Source organism: Prosopis cineraria, unplaced genomic scaffold (assembly GCF_029017545.1).
Source record: "Prosopis cineraria cultivar Desert tree isolate PC_DT_omini unplaced genomic scaffold, ASM2901754v1 PC5, whole genome shotgun sequence".
NCBI classification, from domain to species: Eukaryota; Viridiplantae; Streptophyta; class Magnoliopsida; order Fabales; family Fabaceae; genus Prosopis; species Prosopis cineraria.
The window spans coordinates 33,334,952-33,348,430 of record NW_026555336.1 but is presented as its reverse complement, the minus strand read 5'-3'; the positions used below and the strand labels follow the sequence as shown (position 1 = coordinate 33,348,430).

Genomic DNA, 13,479 nt, shown 5'->3' with positions numbered 1-13,479 from the left:
ACTTGCTCTCCTAATCCAAAACAACGCCCTTTTTTACTCTTGCCTCCCACAGCTTTGATCCATAAAGTGGAATCAGACTCAGATAATGTAGGGTCTTGACTATCACGAAGTTGCTCAAAGAGTTTCTGCATTAATGAAGAATAATAAATCATTAATTATCAAAATTTGCAATATTTTTAAACAAAAAAATATCTAAGCAAACTTAAAATAACTCACGTATGTTTGTTCAGCTCTCTCAAAAATCTATCCCCCTTTTTTTTCATCATATTGAGTTTTTTTAAATACCTCAGGAAAATGGACCTCATGGCCACACTCATCTTCCTGTAAAATTCCAACAAAAGAAATTAGAAATTCATAAAAGAATAAAAAAGTAAAGAGCATGTGATAAATGTTTACCATCTTTCTTTTATAATCTGAAAGTGACACTCGACCACCTCGATGTTTGTAGCTTCCTGAATCTTTTGCGTGATTTGCCTTGTTGGTGGTGGATTTTTTCTTGAACTCTTCATTGTTCCAATATATTTCTAAATCCTTTCTTAGTTTTTCAAGCATCCAATCACCTTTACATTTTCCACTATGAATGTCTCGTAGTGATGAACGAAAGATTGAACCAGCTCTCTTCTTCTATATTTGATAGATTGCCCCATCAAAAGCAGGATCCCAAGTAAATCTTAGCTACATAAATGTTAAAGATTGTTAGATAAATATGATAAATAAGGATTGAATATAACTTTAATAAAAATTCTCACCTTGAGTTCTCCAAACCATAACTTCTTGACATCAGCTGGAACTTTTTTAAACTCAGGCCATCCATGCTCATATTTACTTTTAATTATTTCAAAAATACCAGATACAGTTGGAGCATGAGGAAAGAATCTATGAAAAATAATAGTCATCAAAATTAATAGCAATGACCTAATAACTATTAATATAAATAAAGTTATCTAAAGAAATACTCATTAGAACCATGCGGCCTAATAACTAAACGACCATCATTTGCTCTTGACCCAGCATCAAGAAGCATAAAACTATTAGATGAGTTTATTTCGTGGCTCACCACATTTGGTGAATTCCTATCAGAAGGTGTATCAGAAAGAGGGGAAGGACTACAAGTCGTATGAATGTGCTGAGATGTAGAGGAGGGTGATGATATATGCTCATGATGTATAATAGGTGGAGAGTTTGTGCCTTGTGATGATGATAGGCGCCTAGATGCTAAGGGTTGAGGTGGTCTCTCTTTGTATAGACCTTTTCCTTTTTTGTCCTTATTCCTTCGTGAATCTGACATCTAAAACATGATAAAAAAAACATAAGTTAAAGACAACTAACATAAATAAAGAAGACAAAAAACGTAATAAATAATAGTAAGTTAAATAACATGATTTACCAATATGTTATCAATCATTAGATAAATAAAAATCACTTGGAGGTTCCTCCTCAGTTTCAGATGAGTCAGTATGAATTAAGTCCTCATCAGAACTTTCATCAATTGCTTCATCACTAGTAATCTCCCTCACGCTTATGCCACTGACTTCTTCAATATGGACAGTATTATCTCTTAGGTTCGCCTCAACTTCAAATGGCATATCATCACCCTCAATCAACTGAGGAGGATTATTGGCTTCATCTTGAAATGGTGCATCATCACGGTAATCAGGTGCATCAACTATATTCCTTGCTTTTGTCTTTATCACAACAAGCCAATCTTTTTTTAGGAGTTGATTTGGGATATTCTGTAAAATATACTTGTTCAACTTGTTGGGCAAAGATAAAATCATCATTCCCGTATATCTTTTTCTGGAATGAACCTCTACAATTCCATATTTAGGATGAACTCGAGTCCCACGACTTGTAGGATCATACCACATGCATTTGAAGATTGTCAAGTATCGAGATAGGTCACCGGTGAAATCTAATTGTATAATCTCATTCAACACACCATGATAAGAATATTTAACTCCATTATGACTTATTCCCTTGACATTTATACCACTATTATTAGTCTTCCTTCCTTCTGCCCAAGAAGCTGTGTGAAACTTATAACCATTCACTAGATATTGATCGAATGTAAGCACACGTGTCTTAGGACCCCAAGCCAAAGAAATTAACAACTTATCTTGTATCCCATTTTGAGGATTTAAAATCTATTTGAAAAAAGTAGAACAAATAGTTATTTTCTTTCAAAATGTGAGAAAAATTGAAAAGATTTTAAAGATAAGGAAATTAACTTACATAATTTCTGAACCAATCAGGAAATTCATTGATATCACCACTTGATTGCTCATAAGAACTGTATTAGAACACAAACTAATTAACTACATGATATAATTAAGAATGTGAAGTAGCAAATATGTACATTATATCAAAGATTGAAATATTCATACTTGAGAAAAGGTTTGACTTCAGGAGTATTGAGAAGAATATACAATGTTATGGCAGCTTGCTCTTTTGAAATGAGAAGACGAATGTTTTGAGTTATTTTCCTGAGAGGCCACCCCGATAATTGAAGATAGAAATAGAAGAATAATCATCACATTCACCACTATCATCATTTCGAGTAGCCCTCCTAATTCTTGATTGAACATGTGTTTCAAAATAATAAGAGCAAAAAGTTGAAGTCTCTTCAAGAATGTAAGCTTCACAAATAAAGCCTTCAACACGAGCCTTATTTTTTACCTTCCACTTTAATGTGTATAAAAATCTTTCAAAAGGATACATCCACCTATATTGTATAGGTCCACCAACCATGGCTTCATACACCAAGTGAACAGGTAGATGCTCCATAACATCAAAAAAACTAGGAGGAAATATCTTCTCAAGATTACACAAAATAATAGGAATATTCTACTCCATGACTTTAAGACTATCGAGTTGTAAAGTTGGTGCACAAAGATCTCAAAAAAATGGCTCAACTGTGTCAAAGCTTTAAATGTTGAGTATGGCAAACTATTGCATGCTATTGGAAGTAATCTCTCCATAAAAACATGGCAATCATGACTTTTCATTCCACCTAATGTGCAACTTTTCATATCAACACACCGTCCTAAGTTGGATGCATAGCCATCTGGAAGCTTTAGAGTTTTCACCCATTCACACACAGCTCACTTTTGCTCCATATTAAAGCTATATGGAGCATCAGGTTTTTTCATTTTTCCATTGCCCAGATCTTTCATGTGTAAAGATGGTCGTTTACAATATTTGGCCATATCTAATCTTGCTTGTTCATTGTCTTTTGTTTTACCTTTCACATCCATCACTGTATTGAACACATTATTAAAGACATTTCCCTCGATGTGCATAACATCTAAGTTATATGGATTTTGGAGATCACGCCAGTAGGGTAGATCATAAAATATACTATGTTTAGTCCAATTATGTTCTACTAGATACCCCTCTAAACGCATGTTTGGTTTATCAGTTATTCTTGGGAATCCCCTAACTTGATCGTGCAATTCATCTCCTGAATACCTTGATGTAGGTGGTGAATTCTTTATAACATTTTTTGAAAATTCTGTTTGTTCCTCCTATAAGCATGATCCTCAGGCAAGAATTGCCTATGACAATCAAAATAACTAGTTTTTCTTCCATAGTTTAAACGAAAAGCTTTTGAAGAACCCATGCAAATTGGACATCCTAATAGCCCTGATATCTGCCAGCCACTTAACATGCCATAAGCCGGAAAGTCATTTATAGTCCATAAAAGGGCAGCTCTTAAAGTGAAATTTTGTTTTGAAGAAATATCATAAGTTAGAACACCATCTTGCCAAAGCATCTTCAACTCATCAATAAGAGGTTGTAAGAAAACATTAATTCTACTCTTTGGATTACTTGGCCTAGGTATTATGATTGTTAAGAACATGTACTCACGTTGCATACACATACCAGGGGGAAGATTATAAGGAGTAACAATCACTGGCCAACATGAGTATGGTCGTGAACCCAAGCCAAATGGATTGAAACCATCAGCACAAAGCCCCAACCTAACGTTTCTTGGCTCTGATGCAAATTCTGGATAAGTTTGATCAAAATGCTTCCATGAACTCCCATCTGATGGGTGGGACAACACACCTTCTTCATGATGTTTGTCAATGTGCCAACTCATATACTTAGCAGTGGCATTAGATGAAAATAACCTTTGTAGTCTTGGAACAAATGGTAAATACCACATTTGTTTAGCTGGGATCTCCTTATTTATCCTCCCTTTTCTCACTCTTTCTTCCTTAAACCTTGGTTCCTTACAAAATTGACATGATTTATCCTTAATTGCATCACCATAATACAACATACATCCTTTTACACAACAATCAATCTTTTGATAACCACAACCAAGTTGTCCAACCAATTTCTTGGTTTGATATAAGTTTGTAGGCATGCGATGATTAGCAGGCAATATCTCATTTATTAGTGTGATGATTTCATCAACACATGCACTTGGGACATTATAATCAGACTTAATACTCAATAACCTAACAGCTACTGACAACACAGTATGATTCTCACATCCATCCCACAATGAAGACTGTGAAGCATGAAGCATGTCATAAAACTTTGCAGAATTAGGATTAGGATCCTCCTTAAAAACAGAATGTTCATTAAATGATGGCCTAGCTGCATCCATAACCATTTGCTCATACGGATTGGAGGTCATGTGAATGTTGACATCAATTGGAGCTACTTAGGGACGTTTTTCTCCATGGCAATGCCAATAATAGCAATCTTTTGTAAATCCTTTCCTATATAAATACTTTCTAACATCATATGGTATGTGTTGCTTCAAATTTCTACATGATACACATGGACATCTTATTTTTCTTCCTTCATCCCCTTTGCCAGCAAACCTAATAAATTCCTCCACCCCATAAAGGAACTCATCAGTATGCTTACCTCTTTCATCCACTCTATTATATACTCAATAACGATGCTCGGGAGGTTCCATCTAACAAGATAAATTAGTTAAATATGTATATAACCCATTATTTCATCACATATTCTTTTGAACTACATGAGATAGCTCTATTTATGAACTACATGCCAACAAATAGAACTTTTATTCAGCAACACTTAAAACATATTCTTACATGAAAAAGTTAAGAGCACATGTTCATTATTAGAAGTTTTGAACAAATAATATGTGTAGCAACTTAAAACATAAAAAAAATCATATGCCTTTTAAAACAAATAAAAATTTTGAACAAATCATGTGCCTAATTTTCACTTAGAAATTTAAAACATAAAAAAATGTGCAAAAAGTTAAACTCATAAATTAGACAAATGTACCTTATATCCTTATGCTTCACAAATGTTGTCAGCTTAAAGGAAGATAAAAAGCACAGCCACAGTTCTTTCTTCCCTAAATGCTTGCAAAATTTATAAATTGGTCACTTTTTTATTGTAAATTATTCTACTAGACAATAATTAATATTCTTAGATTGTGACAGGGGATTCAAATGAAAACAACCATGAACTTAGGATGTGCTTAAACTATATTAATGAGTCCTCACATGAAATCATTAACTCAAGTATTTTTGTTGTTTAATCATTAAGTCAAGCATTAACTAAATTGAAATTACACACAAACACAATATATCTATGGAATTTTAGAACCTTGAAAATAAGAAATAAACAGAACAATACCTAGCTTAATTCTGTAGTTACTATTCTATCAAATTGATAAATTCCAAACTATTTGATAGAGATTGTTGACTAATTATGTATATCTTTTTAGCTTATTTTTAGGTGTGATTTACTTGGGAAACATAAATTAGAACATGATAAAATATGAAAATAATTTTTTTTGGTAAAAAGGGAGACAGTGCTTAAGTTGAAAAAAATTAGAACATCCTACTTCAAATTAGAACATAATACTTCAAATTACAACATTTGTAATGAAGCTTGATATAGTAAAAGAAAGGCGGATATCATCCTTTAAACACTCATTAACATGTGTTTATAATATTGCAGATAGGACAAATTTTATTCTTTCCTATTATGATTCAGTTGGAGACCTCAAGAACTTCATTTATAGGTCCAATCTAAAATGACAAAGGTGACAAAAGTAGAATAAAGTCTTCAGGGACCATGTGATGGATGCATCATTCCTATGTCCATTATTTCTTCTCTACCTCTCTTCTTCTTTTTGAAATAAAGGATATTATATTAATAAAATAAGAATAAAAATAAAAACAATTAAAAATAAAGTTTAAAAGCCATATGAGATTCCTGAAAGTTCAACCACTACAAAGTTGGGCAAGTGAGTAAAACATGCGTATAAAAAGGAGAAAAAAACAAAGTTGGTGGGGGCCAATTCATTGACATGGAAAGCAAAGAAGACAAAAGAAAGTTCAAACAGAGTTCATTTTATTATCAATACCCAACAAGAGCCTAACAAATTTAAACCCCTAATCTTCTCTCTCCCCCCTTTAGCTCTGTACGATCCACGAATAAATACAGTTCCACTCCACTATCCTGTTTTCTTTTTCCTAATCTTTAAGTCTCTCTCTCTCTCTCTCGCGTACACACAAACACATACAGGATATTATATAAGAAGAAAACATGTGCAGAAATATATAGACTCAAATACCCAAAATGGATTAGGGGAAAAACAGTACCTGACAGATTGAAGGAGGAACTCGAATGATAAAGCTCTCTATCTACTAATGCGAGAACGTTGAAGGTAGAAAAAAAAATGGAGGAGCTACAGTGGAGGAAGAAGGTGAGGAAAGATGAAGAGGAAAGGATGACCTGAAAGAGAGAGGCGGCAAGAGTGAGTGATAGAGGGGAGGGAAATGAAATTCTACAGTAAAAGTGAAAGTGAAATTAGGAATTTCAGATATAACTTGAAATTCTTTTTTTTTTCAATTGCTTCACGTTTAACTTTTTTTTTTGTAGCAGCAAAATAAAAAAAATTGGACTTCTGGAGTTTTGAACTCAACACGTAAGGGATATAAATAATAATTTATTATCACCAATTGAGCTATAGCACCATGTACTCATTATCCCACGCATAATTATATAAACACACACACACACACACACACACACACACAATAATCCTAAACTATTATATTTTATATAAAATTCTTATTAACAATGAAAATTATTAAAATATTATTTATTTTACATTATTTTATACATAAAAGCCCATTATTTATATTTCAATATTACTAGTGAGAAACTACTATTTATCAACTTCTTCCCTTAAGCTTCTTTCTTCTTAAATTTCCTTTATAAAAATAACATACTAAATATTACATCTCAAATTATAAGATAAAATGACGCAAGATTACGTATAACAAAATACCACCAGTATTCTTTTATAAGTTGGGACCAAGAGAATATAATACAAGATATGTATACCTATGTGCACGCATGCGCATGACAATAAATGCAAAACATACACTATTTCACACATATTACAAGTAATTAACTAAACAATTGTCACTTATATATTTCACCTTATGAACTAGGAAAAACAAGTTATTAGTGGAATGTCTATATCATTATGCAAATAGGTTATAACACATATGAACAACAATATATTTAATTTATTTTCTATTGTTTTAATATTACAAATCCTTAAATCAAATATAAGATTTTTTTATGTATATTCACAATTTAAAATGATGATTAGTTCCTGGTTAATATTTCACAAGTAATTTAATTTACTTTACTTTTCTAAAAAAAAATATACTTCAATGTTAACAAAATTCATTATAATTTGAAAAATAAAAAAATAATTTCTCTTAGAAAATTCTAAGAGAAAATATCAAATTTTTCTCAGAATAATCTAAGAGAACATTTCTCTCAGAAGTTTTCGAGAGAAATTTAAGCATTTCTCTCAAACATTACTGAGAGAAATATTTCTCTCAAATTATTATGAGAGAATATATTATATAGAATTTTTTTACAATTTTTTAAAATATTTCTCCTCGATTATTCTGAGAGAACCTTTCTCTCAAATCTTTCTGAGAGAAACTTCTCTCGTTAATTCTAAGAGAACAATTTCTCTGGGATTATTTTGAGAGAAAATATTAAGGTTCTCTTCGAATAATCCGAGAGAAATTTTCTCTCTGATTTATCCGAGAGAAACATTATGCAAATTTTTTTTTACAATTTTTTGTTTTTTATTTATTATTTCTGCCAAATGTTTCTCTCGATATTGTTCAAGAGAATAAATTCCCGCCATAGTGCGCTTACTTTCTCTCAAGTTTCTCTCAGATTTTCTCTCCAATTTTCTCTCTATTTCATAAAATGAGAGAAAATTTGTGAAAACATTCATATAAGAGATTTTCCGAGGGAAATCAGAGAGAACTTCTTACCTTATTATTTCTGAGAGAAATATACTGTTTTGTTGTAGTGAGATGAATCAAACAAAAAATAGTCAAAATTATATACTCACTCCATTCAAAAATGTAAAACATTTTTTGAGAAGTTAAATATTCACAAATATAAGAAATTTTTAATCTTTCGAAGTATAATCATTACTTTCTTTGTTAAAAAATGTAAGACATTTATAATCGAATCTCACTCCCCAATAAAGTAATTACCTATTTTTCAACTAACTTTATCTTTTCATATTTACTCCTATAAAACACTCTACAATAAATATAAAGTTATTATCAATAGGAGAACTTTTGAAAAAAAAAAGGTAATAATTATACCTCAAAAGACTAAAAATGCCTTATATTTTTAAACATCTAATTCCTCAAAAAATATCTTACATTTTTTTAACGAAGGGAGTATTTTTTTTAGAAGTGCTCCTATTGATGAATGACTTTATATTTATTATAGAATGTTTAATAGAAGTAAATATGAAAAGATAGGGTTAGTTTGAAAATAAGTAACTATGTTACTAAGGGGTGAGATTCAGTTAAAAATGCCTTATATTTTTTAACGAATGAAGTATAAGAAAGAAATCAAGGTACTAGAAGTAAGGGGGGAGGGCTAAAGCAAGCAAACTCTCAAAGCTTTCTTTGTCTCATTTGTTTTAACTTATTATTATTTTGTCAGTTTTTATTATATTTGTTTAAAATTTTAAAAATAATTGGAATAAAAAATAAATTTTTGATTATTTTAAGAAGGTATTTTAAATAAATTTTAAAAATAATCTAATGTAATAGATAAGAGAGAGTTTTTTTTTTTGGAATTACATTTGAAGTCAAGAGCTAAAAAAGTTTACAAGAAAGAAGCTCAAGAAGAAATTTCCTTGTCATCATCCACCACCTTCAAACAAAAATGTAGGGGTTGATCAAAAAATTGAAACACATCTATTCTATCTAAAGCAAACTTAGCCAAAAAATGAGCACAATAATTGGCTTCCCTAAATTATAGTTAACCGAAATATCTCATTCTCTATAAAGAAGGGATTGTGCCTGATTAATAATATCCACAAATGGGTGATAATATTTGTTGAAACTAAAGAGGAGGTTCATTGTATCTACACAATCAGTAAACACTTTGACCTTTCACAGCCCCATATCCTAACATAGTTAAAGACCATATATAATTCTCAATAACTCATTCATAGCAACAAGATAGTTACCAACACAGACATTAAAACCACCTACCTAATTAGCATTCCAATCTCAAATTACACCATCACATTTCCTAAACTATTTTTCACAAATCCATCTACATCTAGTCTCACATAGCCCAACTCAGGCCATATCCATCAATCATTTACGAAACTTGCCTGCTTTTAAAATGTGAACATTTGCTTAGCAAGTTGTGAATCATTCTTTGCTTTGTGAAGCGTCACGGTTCCATTCCTTGACCTTTCCACATCCTCACTAGCAAAGGCCTTTTTACATCTATCACACCATATATCCCAACATACATATCCAAAAAGAATATCCTAAGGTAGTTGTTTTGGTGAAACTTTTTCTAATATCTTTATGAAGGTCCCAAGAGATCCATTTTGTTCTACTCAAGAACTTGAATTGTTCCTAGTATTGCTCTCTAATTAGCCCCTTCCATCGTTCTTCTATATCAAGATAGTCTAGAAACATGTGCATTTCATCCTCCATTATATTGCACCCAAATGGACATCTACTAGACTCCACTAGACCCCAACTCAATCTTAGCTCTACTGTGTGAACTCTTTTGTTAGGAAATAGCCAGAGAAGCACTTTAATTTTTTCTAGTCCTCGCCAACGTCACATTGTGCTCCAAATATCATTCGCTTGATTCTTAATACCTACAAAAAGAAAATCATATGCAAATTGAATGTTAAACAAACCATTAGTGAATGGTTACCAAATAAAGTTATCCTCTCCCCTCTCATCTCTTAGAGTTGGAGTATGAGCAATCTAAGAAACGACATGGCTAGGCAACCATTTCCTCATTTTCATAGTATCCCAATACCCTCTGGAGTCAACAAGATCAATAGCACTATCCTTTATATTAAAGGAAGTGTTTAGCACATAATTAATCAACGACTTACCACAAATAGCCCAGTTGTCAAACCAGAAGCTAGTGTTATAACCATTTCTCACCCTTTTTCCAACTCTATTTGAGAATTTATCCCAACATTTGGCTATAATCCTCCAAGTCAAAGATGAACTTTTTTTCCTTCTAATTAATGGCACCATTCCTAAACCATACTTATACTTAGCTTTCAAAACCTTGACCTATAAGGAATCATCATTATTGAGCAATTTTCAACATAACTTGAAGATAAAGACTTTGTTCTGTTTCTCTCTAGATCTTTAATCCCAAACCCTCATTCTTTTTATCCCTTATTACCACATCCCAAGACAAAAGATGTAACCTCCTTTTATTCTCATCCAAACCCTATAAGAAACTTCAGTTCAGCTACTCCAGTTCTCTCAGGAGTTTCTTAGGCATCAACATAGTCTGCATGTAATAGCTCGATAAAGCAGTAATAACATATTTAATTAACATAGATCTACTAGCTATATTTACAAAATTCTTCTTCCATCCTGATAATCTCTTCTTTGCTTTTGCCAAGATTGAAGAAAATAGATTATAAGAGGCCCTGCTGTGAATTAGGGGAATTCTCATATATTTTCCTAGATCCCTATCAATCCCACCTGGAGTTTCCTTCTTAAATTAAAGGCATGATTGAAATGAGCATTCCTGGAACAGCACATCTTACTCTTCCGCTTATTCATCTTCTGACTTGAATATGAGCAGAATCTCTCCATACAATCATTAATAACCTCAATCTGGTCTGTAAAGGCTTTTGAGAACAAAATCAAATCATCGATAAAGAAAAGGTGTGATAGCTTTGGTCCCTCTTTGTTCAAACTAATTGGTTTCCATTTTCCTTCATCACTAGCATCATTGATAAGGTGATTAAGCCTTTCCATACATAGTGTAAACAAATAAGGTGACATAGGGTCACCTCGCCACAAACCATAAGAAGATTGAAAAGGCTCAGTCGCTTCACTATTCTATAGAATTTAAAAGCAGGGAGATTTGATCCACAAGATGATCACCTAATGTAACTTATCCTTGATGCCCAAGTTTCATAAAGTATCATTAACAAACGACCACTCCACCTTATCGTAAGCTTTTTTCAAGTCAACTTTCACAACCATGCAATACTTCTTTTTTCATAGTCTTCATTGAGTGAGTGACTTTCTGGGCAATAATGATATTATCACTACTTTGGCGCCCCAAGATAAAACTACATTGTTATTGCCCTACTACTTTGTTCATAATGGGTTTCAGCCTATTTGCAATAACTTTTGAGACAATCTTATAACTAACATTATAGAGAGAAATAGGCCTAAAATATTTCAAAGTCTCAGGATTATCAACCTTAGGAATGAGCACCAGATGGATTTGATTAATCTCTTTTACCAAATTAAGATTTGCAAATATTCTCTTAACTAATTTGCACATTTTACCACCTATAATTCCCATTGGTTATGATAGAAGAAGGCTTGAATTCTATCAGGTCTTGGAGCTTTAAAGGCTCCCATCTCAAAGGTAGTCTCATTATTAGTCACTTCTTTATGAAGATGAGTGATATCATTTTCCGCAAGCTGAGGGAAGTTTTTGTTAGTCACTGGCTTTTGGTCCGAGATCACTTCACTTGTGACAAGCATCTTAAAAAATTGGTTTGCCATGTTCTTCATAGTACCTTGATCAATAACCCACTCTTCTTCTCCATTTCTTAGCAACTCAATCTTATTTTTCTTTCTTCGAATAATCGTGGCAACATGAAAGAATTTGCTGTTTCTATCTCCCATTTTAGCCGGTTACATCTGGATTTTTGATACCAAATCAACTCCAAGAGAGAGTATTTTAAAGAGGTCAAATACACAAAAATATTATAATAATATAATAATAAATTATTTTTATAAAACAAAAATTAAGGAATATATCAAAAAATTTAAAAATAACTAACTAATAATTAATTTTTTGTTATTGTAAACAAACATAAATTAATATTTATTTTTTATAAAATCTCTACAAGAAAAATCTGTTTATAAAATCTCTAAATTATATAAAAATAACTTATTTTTTAATCTTAAACAAACGTGCCTTTTATCTCTAATTGCTTTATCTCAAACTATAAATATCATGACAGGAATGAGTATACTTAAAAAAATTACTTGTAAATTGTAACTTGTAAATGGCGAAAGTTTGTCATCTGAGTTTTTATTTTGATGGTTCTTAAGTGCCATTTTCTCAGAAGTCAAAGACTCGAATATATACAGGAAAAAATTGAAAGTGAGCACTGAAAAATATTAAAATGAGTAAAAAATAGAAATGAGTATATATTGAAAAGATTAAGTAGAGTACTATAAAAATTAAAGTTAGGTAATTTAAAAAGATGAGTACTTAAAAAACTTAAGATGAATACCCCAAAAATGAAAAAAAAATACTCAAAAAATCAAAGGGAAGGGGCATTTTTATCAACTCAAAAATTTTTAATTTCAACTAAGAACTCTGATATGTTTTAATTTCTAAAATTTATATAGTCTTTATCTATAGTCATAATTTTTATAAGGTTTCAAGTGTCATTTCTCTTTATATTAATAGACAGTATATACACACACACACACTAATATAAAACCGGAAAGAAAGTTGCAGCATGTTTTACTGCACGCATTTACTCATGCATTAAACCGATCTGAAAATTTGATGAGAAAAGCAAACACAGACGTAAATATAGTTTACTAGAATCACGGGTTTGATATCAGTATATTTTAATTATGATTGAATTTATGTACCCTTTCTGTCCCTAAATATAATATATTTTTAATCAAATCACACAATTTAATAAAAATTAATTATCTAATTAAAAGCATAATAACATTTTAATTTTACACTTAATTATTGTAAATAAAAAATAACTTTTTTAAAAAATAAATTAAATAGAGTATTTATTTTTTTAATTTAATAAGGATATAATAGTCCATTCATTAAAAAAATATGCTAGCAATCCCTTGCATTAAGAATTAAAAAAAAAAGGTTTCAAGAGGCTTCTTATACGGAGGGAGTACA

The 13,479-nt window shown here is 31.3% G+C and overlaps 1 protein-coding gene across 1 annotated transcript; it reads right to left on the bottom strand.

The window, feature by feature from the left end:
• Nucleotides 1-3,490: 3,490 nt before the first annotated feature.
• On the bottom strand, nt 3,491-4,648 carry LOC129310850 (uncharacterized). Its single transcript, XM_054952758.1, has one exon. The coding sequence runs from the start codon at nt 4,646-4,648 to the stop codon at nt 3,491-3,493; it is 1,158 nt and encodes a 385-aa protein (XP_054808733.1).
• Between the last annotated feature and the right edge of the window lie 8,831 nt (nt 4,649-13,479).

Excerpts from the sequence above, each read along its gene's own strand:
- LOC129310850 (XM_054952758.1), bottom strand. The coding sequence starts at position 4,648 with ATGACCTCCAATCCGTATGAGCAAATGGTTATGGATGCAGCTAGGCCA.